We start from the raw sequence: 15,837 nt of genomic DNA, 5'->3' as shown, positions 1-15,837 counted from the left end.
AGATATAGTGATCGACTTCGAAGAAGAAATTGTGGACGTATGGAACAGAAAGAGTATATAGAAGAATAGCAGTTCAACCCTTTCCCGGCTTTAATTAAAAAAACAAAATACAGAATAAATACACATTTTTCTTTAAAAATACATATCTCATGAAGCATGCATTGTAATCACTTGCAACTACTTCCTACAGGTAGCCCATACCCTGGGGGTACCATGACATCATCATCGTTACCTAGCAACTGACCACCCCCCACTAATTAACGATTTTTTTTACACATTTCACAATTATGAACATAAACAATAATTATTGTATGAAGGCATGAAGTAACTAAATAAGTGTTCTCAATGTTTTCACGGTGACATGGTTCAATCAGGATCAGCAGAAACTTCTCTGCGAGGTCGTATCGGCAGACGCTCTTTTCCTGGGAAATGTTTTCTTCACCTACACACAGGTTTACAAGTTCAATGATGGCTCATGATGTCCACTTGTGTACTAACTAGACTAAGCATACCATACTGAAGCTATCCAAACTATACATTATGATACTCCATAGTTACTTACAAGGTCCAGGACTTTGGTTCATGCTCAGGAGCTTCTTCCTCCGGTTCTTCAGGCTCTATATTTATAGCTTGACCTCTGAAAAGTAGTTTCCTCTCTTGGTATGATCCCAGTCACTGTCCTCTTACTCAACAAGGCCATAAGCATCGTTATTCTCACTGTCTAGCTGCCCTAGAACCTCGCTGAGGTTGTACTACAAAGATCTTGTAGCCATTATCAAACGGTCACTTTTCTTTCGACAGTACTGCACAAAGTGTACCTCCAGGCAAGATATTAAAGATACCATGTGAAAGAGCAGCCCAATGCACATGTGTTGGTACCTACAGCATGTGCATAGCTCCAACACAGTGCCCACAACGATTTTTTGAAAATTATCACTACCGCTGCCGTCATATGACGGCTAAAGCCGGGAAAGGGTTAATTAAAGTAGCTTCGTAAAGAACTCATTATTGTTGTTATAAAACACTCTTTGTTTGGTTGGTGTGTAACAGGCCGTAACACAGTGTGTTATGGCCTATATTTTCAATACAATTGCCAGGGGGGGCGAGCGCCCCCCTGTGCCCCCCCTCTCTATGAAGCCCTGGTGTTGCAAGAGTATATGGAGGCCTAACCCAGTGTCTATTATGGTCAATCTAGCCAGTGCATACATCTAGCATAATAATTATTATAATTATAGCATAAATTACCTGAGGTGAGAATGGAGAGTTGAAGGTTATACTATAAATATACACTTGCACTGTATCACAGCCACGCACGTGCCATGTGACATTGCTGGGCAGTCATTTTAAAGATGGTAGAATTGCGTAGATATAAGAAAAGTGGAGCCTTATAGAGGTACTATAATTATATACAACTGGTGCAGCTAGAGTACTAAAGTGCAAACCCTCGGCTGGTGACATGACATGATTATAAAGAAACCAGAAGAGTTATATAATGCAGTGCATGTAGTGATGAATAATTATCATGTATGACTTATTGAACTGTGTAGCACAGCAACTCAGGAGCTAAACCAGACTGGAGGCATGCTGAAAAATTAATTTGAGAACAGGATATTTATATGCACAGTGGACTAGGATCACATCAAAGAAGCCTGGAGTCTCATGCAGAGAAGTATGGCTCCTGGAGTAGGATCCCAGAGTCACAGAGACAAACCAGACACAATTCTAGCTTTCTATTGTATCCACCCTTTTCCACAAACAATCAGTAATTATTGGCTTATGGTTCGAATAATAGCCGCACCTAATTATAATGGTTTATGTTTCAAATAATAGGCGCGTTTAGTAGTGCGCAAAAAGCTTCTTAGGTTTAGCTTGCCTTTTCTGCGAAACAAAGACTTCTTTGCAAAATCTGCCAAATTTTAAGCCTTAGTTTTAATGCTACAAGTTTCCCTACGTACAAATTGTGATGCCTAAATCACCAGGTAAGCCAAACTGAGCGACAGACACACACACACACACACACACACAGACTGACAGACTACTGTAACCGAGGCCGTATACGTGCCTCGGGTTAACAACAAAACATAATGACTTAAGTAGTGAACTGTAGGTGTTGTTCTGTACAATTATTTCTTTTGTGCAATAGGAACAATAGGTGTCTCCTGCCATGATGTAACCTCTGGAGAACTGATATTCTAGACCATTCCAGCATAACTATTATGTGTTTTGTATTTAAGTCACCATGTATTGTTGTTGCACCAGTTGCCATCACAGTACCTTATTGCTGTTATTATTCTACTGTTGAACATCTTCAATACTACAAGCTCCACGCTTTTTGGGTCAAACTGATTGTTACCCCAAACTGGTTATTCTCTACACATAGCTATAGTTGTTAAATAGAACTGTGCATCTATTTCAGGGAGAAAAGTAAATTTTTTTGCTTCTGGTTGACAAAACAATCGCATGTCGCGTGTACAGATTCATCCTGCATTTTGGTTGCTATAATTATAACCAATAAATGCTTTATACCATGGATACTGATGACTATATCACTCGTCCGTGTGCCTAGTATAACTGTCACTCGTGCTTTGCAGGCAGTCATGCATTTACTGGCACAGACTCGTAATAATCTTCAGTATTATAATATCTATGGATTTGCAAAATAATGCTTCGTTCTCGAGTTATGCCTAGTTTTGCTTACTTGGAATGCCATTGCAGCCTTTTCAGAAGAGTCCGTAGCAAAACTTGTTCACCGAGTGTTACTACTCTACTTAGTAGTTAGCTCTGCACTAGAACGCTAGCTATTGGTAGCTGCATGCAAGAGTGAGCAGAGAGCTGCAAGGCTCTGCTGACTTGCATGCAGCCATTAATTTTAGACTTGAACTTTTGGCATCGATCATGGTTGATCATTACCCACTATTTGGTTGATTGCATGCAACAAAATTAAAGATGTTCATCATTATATATAATTTATACTTATATAATCAATGTGTGTATAAAAAGCTAGCTATTAGTAGCTTTATGTTATGTATATAGCTTTGGCACCTCCACTGAGGCATCAGCACCCGCGGTGCTTTCATTATTATAGTGTTTTGTGGCTTACCAGAAAAAGAAGTAAACAAGATCTGGATATTCTTTCACACGTTGGGATGAGCGCGCATGCACATGAATATTGGGTGTGTCTGCAAGATGTCAAAGTTCTCAAATGGCTACTACAGTACAGCTACAGCTCTTTTCGGACTCTTGTAACTAACAAAAAGCTAGCACTTTAGTGCAAGACTACACTTTGTGCAAACATGCATGCAGATGATGCTACGAACGATGCTGAAGAGACTGCAACAGCCTTCAATGTGTGTCAGCTCTCATTCAAGTGATTGATGACTGGAGCAGGGCTGTCGACGGGGGATATGAGGTCTGTATTGTATTTTTTGATGTCAAAAAAGCTTTTGACTCCGTCCCACATGTTGCTCTTTTGAAGCACCTTCAGTATATGCACATCAATGAGTACATTGTTAAGTGGATGAAAAGTTATCTACTGGACAGAGAGCAATTTGTTGGAATAGACGGATGTTCTTCAGCTAGTCTACGAGTCCTTTCTGGAGTTCCTCAAGGCTCGGTCTTATCTTATATCAACCTAGTAACAGAAGTTATTTCACAGGACAGCAACCTCAACATGTTTGCCGATGATATGGCCCTGTATAGAGTCATCAAGTCTAATAATGACTACATGCTACTTCAAAATGATGTAAATGCTGTTTCGACCTTCATGAACTCTAGGCTACTTCAATTTAATGTGACAAAATGCAAGTTTATGTTCGTCTCTAAACAAACCTCTCGCTCATTGTTGCCTCCAGCTCTACACTTAAATGGAACCTTGCTGCAACAAGTTCCAAATTACAAATATCTGGGTCTCACATTATCTGATGATCTCTCCTGGCACCCTCATATTACTACCATTTGTAACAAAACAAGAAAACTAATTGGTCTACTTTATCGGAGGTTCTCAACCAATGCATCTCCATCTACTCTCTTAAAACTATATAAAAGCTTTGTGAGGCCACATATGGAATATGCTTCAGAAGTATGGAGTCCCCACTATAGAAGTGATATAGAAAACCTGGAAAAAGTACAGAGATTTGCCATGAGAGTGTGTCTGGGTCAGTGGGATCTAAAGCAGGAAGATCTGGCCTTACAAGTCTGGAGACAAGAAGAGTAGTTGCCACTTGTACAAAATTTTACATGACATGATAGACTTTCCCAACCCACCGGTTGAAAGAAGAGAGATTGTCTACAATAGCCGTTCAGTTAATGGTCTCTCCCTGGTACCAATTAGATTTCGAACATCAATGTACCAATACTCATTCTTCCCACACGCTGTAACTTTATGGAATAAACTTGTTAGTAAGTACAATATAGAAGATATTGTTACTGTCAATGTGTTTAAATATTTTCTGTTTAGGATGCACTTTACACTAGCTATTAGCTAATTGTGTATACCCTATGCTATATGCTGAATTATTATAAAAAAAAATATAAAATAAAAAAAAGAGTCAAACTAGCTTTAGTTTGCTAATCCACAAATCGAGAACTATTATAGAAGCCTATTGAAGCTGTTAGTTTTCGTCGCATTGCAAATGTTGCATGCATGAGCAGCTAGTTACAGTTGGAACAGACCCATGGCACAGACACACACACAGTCAGCTTTACCATATCCCTCATGTGGCTACGCCTCGAGGCATGATTATTACACATGGATGATGCTGTGAAAAAATGCCAGGAAAACGGTCGACATGATTGTCGCTAAAAAGGATGCCGAAAGTTCGAAGGCGAATGTCAGCAAATGTAATAATGAAAGTGCATGTGGCTTTGTACTTCTTTTCTCACTCTTGCAGCTATATAGCGTTCTAATGCAGAGCTATAGCTACTAAGTCGAATAGAAGGTATACACACTCAACAGATTTTGCTACACTAAAGTCTACAATAGCCTTCAAAGTAAGCAACTAGTCGAAGCATTATTTTTGTAAATCCACTGAAACCTATACACTTTGTTGAGCAGTTGTATATCACTCTACACAGACACACACACAAACATACTACTGTATACCTCGCTGCATGCACACATATACACACCTGAGGCATAATTATAGCGTAGTATTCGTTGTACTGAGTTATTATTCCCTGTGTGTGTGTGTGTATGTCTAGAGTGCTGTTATAATACAGCTGCTCAAGGATCAATGAGCTTCTATTATTATTATTATTATTATAGTTACGTATAATGGATGTACCTTTAAGTTACGTAGTTTCGTAGAATTAGCACTTACTTGATTATAAACGTATTAATAGTTATTTTTAGCACTACAGGTTTTTTGTACTCGAATTGAAGTGCTTTCCCATAATTATTATGTGAAGAATTGTCAGTTTATCATAAGCTATGTAGCTAGCTTATGGTTGTAGCTATAATTATATGCTATATCAAGGAAGTATTGACTGCTGAAGGTGGGAGAGGGCATGCAACTCAGCATCTAGCAGCTAACGGCTTCTGCATGGGGAGGTACATTCGAAGGAACATGCATACTATAATTATACTCTGACGTTTTCCTACCCCGTCAAACCCAACTGTCCTCTGTGCATGTACAGAAAACACGAACGCATCAAGAATTCAGAATCGAACACAATATATAACATAATAATAGCTATAGCATTTACATTTTCTCTTTTACATTAATTTTTTCTGTCGATCTGCATGAATATAATTATAACGTTTTGTCTTTCTAGCTTAGTCTGCATGTACCACTTCGACTTATATTGAATTTCGTTGCATGCATGATATCGAGTTGTATGCCCTCTTTTCTGTATACGCCCTTGTTTATTATTTAACCAAGGGCGTCCTTGGAGAGAGTCCTTCCAGATACGCACATTCGTTACAAACATGTCAAATGAAACGTATATTTTAAAATTTCATAGAATTTCTGTCATTTTAACACTAAAATACGATGATGCATCTCATAAAACATAAGCTAGTGTTTTTGCTGTGTCTATCTGGAAGGACTCTCTGTAATTGTATGCTGTTACCTTGTCTGCATGATGACGTTGAGAGAATGTGAGACATGTTATATAGATCAGGCTAACCCCCCAAAAAAAGCTATAGCTAAAAGTTACTTGACAACATAAAGCGATGAAGCCATAATTATCACATAGCCAATACATATTTACCGCTGTATTGAAATAGTCCACTCAACAGTGCCCCCAATAATTATAACTCTTAACTTACAGTGTGTTGTATAAACACATGCATGGTGCTGAACTTGTTATTTTGAACATGTACACAATTATTAGCAAGAGTTCATTAGGAAGAGTACGCAACTCCACTTAAAACCATAGTAGGCGTTCCTTCAGGTCTACGGCACAACCACATGCTGTTGTATAAACTGTGAAATCAAATTTGCAATGAATAACATATAGTGATGATTATCACTAATGTTATTCATTTACAACTGCGGTAGGAAAGGCAATGAATAACAGCGTTACTAATTTTATTCATTGCCTTTCCTACTTGTTGCGGTTACAACAGCCAGTATCTGTGACGTAGGAGTGGAGGAATGCTTTTTGTGCACAGTCTATTGGAGTTGCGTACTCTTCCTAATGAACTCTAGTGTAGTATATTCACAGTACAATTGTTGTTCTCACCTCAGATTCTGCACAAGTAGTTCGTATCCTAGAGCTGACACTGAAAGATAAAGATGATGTAACCACCAAAGTTGACGGTGAGATTCATTATTAGGTGTACACTGAGTTGAGTGCATGGAGGTCATTAATTTTACTGACTATAGATTATAATTATAGCAACAGATGCTCATTTTGATATTTTTTTTTCTCCAGAGGACAATCGACTTCTCTTGGCTTGCAAGTTTGGGTACGCAGTAATTGTTCGATATCTGATCAATGAGTGCAATGTGGATGTCAATGGTGCGTGAGTATCTTTGTACACTGATTGTTAATGACCTTTCTATACCTCCCCATTAACCGAATAGCCGCGGTTATGATTTCATACGTACACTGTAAAAAAAAAAGTGTGCTGTGCACACTAAAAATGGTGTGCCAGGCCCGTCGCGTATTGCACGCTCTTTTTGGTGTGTTCAGCACACTTTTAATTTGAGTGCGTTGTACACACTTTTCATGAGTGTGCTGGGCGCACTTTTAATGGTGTGCTGAGCACACTCATATATTTACGTTGACCCAGCCGCCCCTGTAGCCATGGATCCATCCATGCATGCATGCAAGTAAAACATAAACGTTCTCACAGATAAAATTCTATAAATTGAACGAAATTGAACAGGATAATAAGAAATAATAATACATAAGATGAGAACAAGCGGATTAGAGTATATATAACAGCATGAGTCAGCATGCATGCAGTTGACACAAATAAATATAATAATGGTGTCGAAAGTTTAGAGATGAGTATAATTATATATATATAATAATTATACTGTATAGATAATAATATGTATAAAAATAGTCTACAATGCTTTAAGCCTGGCCAAAAAATGCTTAATTGTACTAGCTTTACCAGGCTCTATTTTCAGTACAAATACTTCAAGGAAGGAATAAAACATATGACAAGCTTTAGGATATTGAATATTAAATACATAATATGCTGCCATTAGGCAGAACGGTAAGTCACGGGGTTGGATTTGGTCCAGTATTTTGTTGTCGATGACCAAAAAGATGATATGGTCCTCCTGGACCAACAGCAGGTATGGCTCAAGCTGACTCTTTGCCGCAATTGCTTCCTCTACATCCACATTCTGCAAGTATAATTATATTATACATAGTAATATCAGTGAATGCATTTGCTATTACCTCTATAATATAGAGATCAGTGTACCATGCATGACTGTGTAATGTTACTGAGCATGTGCAGTTTCCAGCATGTGTGGGTTTCATTTAAAGCCCACTCCTCCCTCATGGTCTCAATAAAAATTAGAAGCTGGAACTAACTAGCTATAGAAGTGAACGTGAACATGTGATGGAACAAAGAAGCTGGTGCATATACAGTGACAAAAACCACTGAAAGACAATATATAAAGTGAGTTTTGACCTAATCAACTGTATAATTTGTATAATAATAGAGTCAAGGCATAATTATAATTAATTGTGGATAATTATCCATTCCAGTGTTTGCTTCATTTAAGCGTTTGCTATAATTATACTTAGTCTCTCAAGTAGCATTCAGTGTGCTTATTTTGATCGCAAAAATGTGCGTGCTGTAAGTGTGAATAATATTCAAGGAACAATTACATATACCGGATTAGAAGTCGCTCTTGTATAAACATTTAGTAGCCGCTCTCAAATAGTAGCCTCAGTGAACTTACATTTCTGCATGTGGCAGCCGTATTAATACTATCAGCTAGCTATATACATGTTCGTAGCTGCTATATACATGTTCGTAGCTACTATAGGTACAGGTAGCAGCTTGTTATTGCTTCACAAGCTAGGACTTTCTCATGACAGAGTTCAAGTTTATGATGACAAACTAAAAGTTGTTGAATTAGCTATAGAGCTAATAAACGCCGCTCTTGAACAGTGGCCTTTCTCGAACTGTAGCCTCCCCTTCCAGCATATTTAGAAGGTTGCCTTAAATTGAGGTTTTATGGTACTATAATTATTATGATAATTATACAGTAAGTAAGGAAGTAATAAGCAATCAAAATTCCAGGCTCTTAAACAAATAGGGAAGTTTTGGTAATTACAGTACTGTTGTAAGTAAGTACCTGTGTTATGTGGAGTATTTTGCTCGGGTCACACTTCGTTCTAGGGTCAGGTAGTAGTGCTGGTAGAACTGCCATAGCTGTAATCTCTGCTTCTGTGATAATAACAAATTAATCAATATTTTGATTATAAATTCAAGTATTTACCTTCAGTGTTTGAATGTGTTAGAGACAGCTCTACTGTTTTTCTGGAAGTTTCCCGCTTGGCCTGATCAATTATTCGAGGTGCAATAGCTTGCCATTCCAGTGCAACTTCCTCCCTTAAGTTTAACTTAATTCCTTGTAATCTTTTCTAGCTCCCTCATCAGCTATATCAGTAATAGCGTGATTAGATTTTTAGATAATAATTATTTGTACCTCATTTCCTTGCTGTAGAGTTGCTAAAAATAGTTTCGAGGGTTTGAGATGGATTTTTCATGCCATTCCTTCTTTTCGGGAATGTCCTCGACATGAGTGTTTCCACCACTTCTGGATTTCTTTTGGTTTTTTTGTATTCTGCTTTCAGAGTTTTGATGTGACGCTCGTGGGACACGTCGTCCTCCCCTGGGAAAAGCTCCACTTTATTCAGTATCATAGGCTTCTTAATAACCTCCTTTTGAATTGATGAAGACTCTTTTCTTTTTGTGGGTGTACGTCTCAGCTCCTTAAATCTGTTTTGAAGGCTCATAACGATTCCTCCCTGCAAAAACGTTGTTGTATCAAACCAGAAATAGAATTACATATTTACTTACGTAAGGTGTTCCAACTGGTGAGGCAAGAAACTTGTACTTCCTTACTATGGTTTTGGCCACCATTTCGAGGTCTCTTCCTGTTGGGTATTTTTTGTACACCAAAATAGCACCTTTAATCGAGGTAATGAAGGCTGACGTTGTCTCTGCCGTCATCTTTCCTGTTTCTAGAGTTGTTTCAACGTCTGACCGATAGTGTTTTGGCAGTGGGAAGGGTTCAGGTAGAGGAAGTTTGTCCTCTGAACTTTTTTGCACTCTCCTTCTCTTCGTTGGTGGCTCAAGCTGGTCGTTAACACTCGACGTACTCACATCCTGCAGCGACGTAGTCGAGTTCTGGAGCAATGATGTAGTCGAGTCCTGCAGCAATGACGTAGTCGAGTCCGATGTTTCTTGTAAATCCTGCAGCAATGACGTAGTCGATTCCTGGAGCAATGATGTAGTCGAGTCCTGCGTAGTCGAGTCCTGGAGCAATGATGTAGTCGAGTCCTGCAGCAATGTAGTTGAGTCCGATGTTTCTTGGCATCCTTCCAGCCCAGTTGTGTCGACCTGTATTTATTAAATAGTTTTCCTCTAACCCCTATAATAGCAAAACTTTTATTAGCAGTTTAGCATAATAGCTAGCAGTGTCACAATAGCATGCAAGAGAAAAGACTTTCCTGAAGGTTGCATGAACATAATGGTATATTGTTAAAATACTTACTCTTTTTGCAGGTTGAAAGGGCACAAGAATTGCTTTTAGTTTCTCCATGTGCTTCACAGTGTCCTTCTTGTACTCTATGTCTACAAACTCTTCCCATTCTTTGTTGTAGCATTGAAACAAAACTTTGTTTTCTTGCTGTGATTGCTGGTCAATTTTGAACACTTTCCAAAACTCCTGTTCGAGGTACTCATAGTCCTCGTAATTTGGAATGGTGACAAGCTTCTGCTCGAGTGAGAGAGGATCGAGTACTGTTGTTGTCTCCATAATAATAATAATTGTTGACTGGTTGTCATGCAGAATGCAGCTGGCTGCACTTATGTATTAATTATGTAATGTACGTACTAGTACAATCTCATGCTAAAATTGTGTAATGAATTATACAAGCTGGTGCTTCAAGGGAATATAAAAATCAGTTAATAGTTCATACATTGAGAGTGGGTAGTGATCAGCTAAATTGTTTGGGGTCGAGATTGCGTACTCAGTTGGAGATGCTGCAGTGACTTTGTAAGCATGATAGTGGTTGCTGTAATTCTCGGTATGGAGTAGTTTGCACACCAAGTAGAACTCGTCAGTTAAGAAAACCAGTATGTCCTCTATCAGGCCAAATGTAGGAATTTCTTCTGATTTAATAACAACAATAGTTCCACGCTTGTAGACTATGCCATTGACTTCAATCCATGAGAGCCTGTCAAATTAAGAGTTAACTTTTTACGCATTCGTGTTTATTACACCTACCTTGTAGCAATAGTGTCGTTTGTGGCGAAGTGCAGTTGCTCCTTGACAACTGTGCTATAGTTTAGCTCGCTTGTGCGAGTCAATGTGGCTAATGGAATAAAAATGGTTGGATAGGGTTAAGGCTTCTGTTATAGGTATCTTCTGTACAACTTACTTATTCCAATTTTTGTCTCTTTATGGTAGATACTTCTACTAGAGGTGGAAGTCATCTGGTAACACACCTGTTCTTGGTTTAGACAAGCCATAGTCTTCGCTACATTCTTAAAGCACTTTACTCTATGTGCCAGATCTTTAAAGAAGCCGTGTCGTCCCTCAAAGCGCATACACCAATAGTGAACCATCGGTCCATACCTGCTTAATAGTTATATTTGATATTTTAGCTCAACTGCTACGTTACCTTGATATCATATCAGGATAATGTACCATGTAGTGCATTTTTGGTGTAATGTTGCACTGGTATAGATCTTTGAAGGATTGATGGTGCCAGTTAATCTCGTCTCGTAGAAAAGCAATCCAGTCTTTTGAACATAATTATTGGTGCAAAAAGGATGTCCACTATGTTTAGTAGGCGGGTGAAGTTTTCCCAGTGTGGGTCTCCCTCGGGAATGGTTTGTCTGAGCATTAGTGGCAGCAGTCGTCCAAAACACCATATCTGTGATGCTTATATAGCAAAGAACATTTATTATTATAGAAATAATTATGTATAATAACTTGCCTACCTGTTTGCTTTAAGGAGTGGTCATTTGCTAGAAACACTTTCTTTGCACAAGGTGTTGGCTTGTTTCTTGCATCAATTCCTTTGTATGGGAATATCTCCATTGTTTCTTCCACCTGTGCCTGAGTTAGCAAGTTTTTCGCCATAAAAGCTTTTAGCATTTGTTTCACAACTAGTGGTAGTGCCCCCTCAAGCACATCATGCATTATATCGGGTACAAGACCTTCCGTTACGTGAAAGTAGTCTGATGTGTTCAGGATAGAATCCCTGTGCACCCCGTAGGTGGTAGCATAGTGCTCGTGCATAATCCCAGGGAGAGTGGCACACTGTGCTGTATGTGTCTGTCTGGTCCTTGGGAGGAATTTTTCTGACAGGAACTGCAGGTGTTTAAACTGTGATTGCAAACCAACATTAAAACAAAACTAGTATAAGGTACTTACAGTTGTCTGCATGTCTTCATTGACTGCCATGCAATGTCTACACTTTCTCAGCGCCCTCGAAAACTGTTTGTATCCTCCAAGGTACTGACTGGCTAAATTATCCCAAGAATGGTGTTGTTAGTCGTGGCTGTTGAAATACAGCAACAAGTTCACTGTCGAATTCAACACCCCGTTTGTGAAGTAAGCAACCTAGCTGACTCTGCAGAGACTGTGTCCTTTCTTCATAAAACATCGAAACATCTTCAATGATTCCGTTTAGTGAGGTTTTTGACACCTTGTGCTTTGCTGTTGTTTTCAATAGCAATAGGGCCGATTGTCTTGTGCTATCGCACACTGGAACTGTACTTAAGTTTTCTTCTTCATCTGCAGCAGGCTCCAGGAATTCATCGTCGTCTTCTTGTTCAATGTGTTCGTGATCAGGATTGGTGATTGTGGGATGGATTTCGTCACTGTGTTTGCAATACAGATGTCTCCTGTAGCTTTGGAAGTTGTCATAATTATGTTTTGGGGCATTGATTCAATCCACATGTTACATGAAAACCTGCTTCCAAAGAATGTACTTGTTTGATGTGAGTCAAAACTCTAAGTAGTGTTGTAGCAGCAAACTGATGACAGGATGGGCATAGCCATTTTCTCTCAGACATCTTGAACAATAGTTTTTTTAAAAAAAGGCAGCTGTTAATAGGTTGTAGAACAGCATGTTTTTTGCAACTCAATCGTCCATGCATACATTTTATTTCTGCCTCTGATAGTGTGTACTGTAATTCATGTCATGAACCCGCTTAGTAGTCTGTTTAATTGTGTATTCTAAGATACTTTTGTTGTTAGTAGTAGCAGGAGCCCATTACAGAAGGAGCGTCTAACTGTACATGGGTTTGGAAATCACATCTTGTGTGTCTTCCTAAATGCCGCATTGCCTTATAAGAAAAGTGTGTATGTACTGTGTGCATAAATTACAGAGCCTGTAAATATCATTAAGACCAGATTTTGTATGTAGTGCAGCAGGAGGAGAGCTAGGTAGAGCCAGAAAGAGCCAAAACAAAAAGCTAGGCCTTATGGATGATGGTATACACCATGGGAGAGAGACTGTCATTGGTAAGGTACAGAAAACTCTGAAGAGGAGCATATCCAGTCACTTTGTAAAGAGAAGTTTGCTAGACCTAGACTAACACATACTAGGCGTTTGTTTTTGCAGTAGAGAGTCTCACTAGGGTTCTTAGAAGACAGAGCTTACTACCAGGCCTATAGCTAGCTAGCTGCTTTTCACTTTTATTGTGGTAAAAGTGCACCGTCAGCTCAATTAGCACTGCCCGCAGATCCACTTAGCGGTTTTGCATATAAGGTCATGCTTTGTAAACATACACGAGATGTGATTCCTGAGGTAAGACGCTCTGCTCCTTCTGTAATGTGCTCCTGGTAGTTGTGTGGGTATTTACACAATCTTGGGGTACTATCAGTTGTGTATCAATATTAGCATATTTTTGTCCATAACACGTACAGACTTTGGATTTGTTAGCTATCCTTTTACAGATAGGCCTTCCTAACCATCCTTCAAGTGAGCCTAATTTTACTTTTGCCATTTCATTCTTTTCACTGGTCGTTGTTAGGGTATTTACACAATCTTGGGGTACTATCAGTTGTGTATCAATATTAGCATATTTTTGTCTATAACACGTACAGACTTTGGATTTGTTAGCTATCCTTTTACAGATAGGCCTTCCTAACCATCCTTCAAGTGAGCCTAATGTTACTTTTGCCGTTTCATTCTTTTTACTGGTCGTTGTTAGGGTATTTACACAATCTTGGGGTACTATCAGTTGTGTATCAATATTAGCATATTTGTGACAGGGCCAATGAAAACAGACCTTAATGCGGCAATAATTAAATTAAGCTATAGGCCGATTTAGTAGAAATGAAAGACATGGGCAAAAAATTTTTTTTTTCACAGGTGCTAACTTCAACCCTTCCTCTACCTACCTGTAAAAATTTGGGTCTCTACGAAGCTTTAAACAGGTCAAGCGCGGACGTTGAAGAAACTCACCGAACGTTCATTTTTTACAATGAAATTTACTGTCTACGTGAGGGGAAATTCCCTGGGAATTTCCCTATTATTGTTAATTATTTTTAACAAGTAAAAGATGACAACTTGTACAGGACTATTTCATCAGCCCAGTACTTACAATCATCAAGAGGAGCCAGGTATATTATAGCTCCACTTCTTAACAAACATAATTTAGCAACAGAAATAGATTAGAAAGAGCAGCTATCTAGCTAGCTAGCTTGGCGTAGATCCACTCTTGTTTCTTTAGATGTACGTATCCCGTGCCATGTGTCCTCATAAACACTCCATAACAACCTACAGATAAGTAGTAAGTTAAGATAGACACAATATCAATGTCACTTACATTCTAGCCAATAGACTAGCGTTTCTCAGGCCTCCGACACTTACCACCACCTGGGGGAACCATCAATATAAATGTTATACGACAATTCCACGCAGTTTCCTGGGCCCTCCATGATGTGATCACCCATCCCATCAGGCCTGTTACTACTAAGCACAATGGCAGTGATACCAGTACTAAATTAAAGGAGGAAAGCTTCTTATAAGGCTACTAATAAGTTGGATCAAGCCTTAGATCGATACGGATGAATACTAAGTGAAAGACTACCTATAATAGATCACTTAGGCTTCCTTAAGCTGTATGAAGGACAGAGACACTTTCTGTAGGTTCCATACAAGTGAGGGATCTTTTATAAGACTGATACATTACACAGATAATAAGTACAAGCTTATAACAAGACATGAGAGCTTACCATTCGAGCGACGGGAGTCTTTGTCTCTTTATTTCTTCGAAGATCCTTCCTAGGTGCCAAGCAATCCAGCTACATAGCTATACTAGCTAGCTAGAGACTCCTAGAACGCCTAGCCTTCATCTAACTAACTTGTCTTCTCCAGAACATCTTTTACTAAGCTTTATGAGTATACGGAAGTGCCCGGAAGCCAATAATTGAACTTCAATTATCATGACGTTTGAGCGTCATTTACTCAAGAGGGCGTTGCAATACCTTCGTAGCGTTCCCTTGAACATATCTCCGGAAAGAAAGTAGCTAGGAGGTCGATCTTGGTATCATTTTGAAGCTTAAAGGACGCCCTATCCGATTCAACAATAAAAACTGATTCGAAAATGCCCGCGTTAAGGTCTGTTTTCATTGGCCCTGTCACATTTTTGTCCATAACACGTACAGACTTTGGGTTTGTTAGCTATCCTTTTACAGATAGGCCTTCCTAACCATCCTTCAAGTGAGCCTAATTTTACTTATGCCGTTTCATTCTTTTCACTGGTCGTTGTTAGGGTATTTACACAATCTTGGGGTACTATCAGTTGTGTATCAATATTAGCATATTTTTGTCCATAACACGTACAGACTTTGGATTTGTTAGCTATCCTTTTACAGATAGGCCTTCCTAACCATCCTTCAAGTGAGCCTAATTTTACTTATGCCGTTTCATTCTTTTCACTGGTCGTTGTTAGGGTATTTACACAATCTTGGGGTACTATCAGTTGTGTATCAATATTAGCATATTTTTGTCCATAACACGTACAGACTTTGGATTTGTTAGCTATCCTTTTACAGATAGGCCTTCCTAACCATCCTTCAAGTGAGCCTAATCTTACTTTTGCCGTTTCATTCTTTTTACTGGTCGTTGTTAGGGTATTTACACAATCTTGGGGTACTATCGATCAGTTGT

At 38.9% G+C, this 15,837-nt stretch overlaps 1 protein-coding gene and 1 long non-coding RNA gene across 2 annotated transcripts in view; one reads left to right on the top strand and one right to left on the bottom strand.

Moving 5' to 3' along the window:
* Positions 1-15,837, top strand: part of LOC135338491 (espin-like) — a 100,824-nt gene that overhangs the window by 12,802 nt on the left and 72,185 nt on the right. The window contains exons 4-5 of the mRNA XM_064534640.1: positions 6,690-6,761; positions 6,877-6,963. Coding sequence (XP_064390710.1) covers positions 6,690-6,761; positions 6,877-6,963 — 159 coding nt within the window. The remainder of the gene's footprint in view (positions 1-6,689; positions 6,762-6,876; positions 6,964-15,837) is intronic.
* Positions 14,219-15,304, bottom strand: LOC135338618 (uncharacterized). Its single transcript, XR_010395654.1, has 3 exons — positions 14,901-15,304; positions 14,492-14,541; positions 14,219-14,442 (listed from the first exon to the last, which is right to left on the bottom strand). It is a non-coding gene; the product is annotated as an uncharacterized LOC135338618 (long non-coding RNA).

Source organism: Halichondria panicea, chromosome 7 (assembly GCF_963675165.1).
Source record: "Halichondria panicea chromosome 7, odHalPani1.1, whole genome shotgun sequence".
Classification (NCBI taxonomy): domain Eukaryota; kingdom Metazoa; phylum Porifera; class Demospongiae; order Suberitida; family Halichondriidae; genus Halichondria; species Halichondria panicea.
Note: the sequence above shows the minus strand (reverse complement) of the source record. Positions and strands in the feature narration are given on the sequence as shown.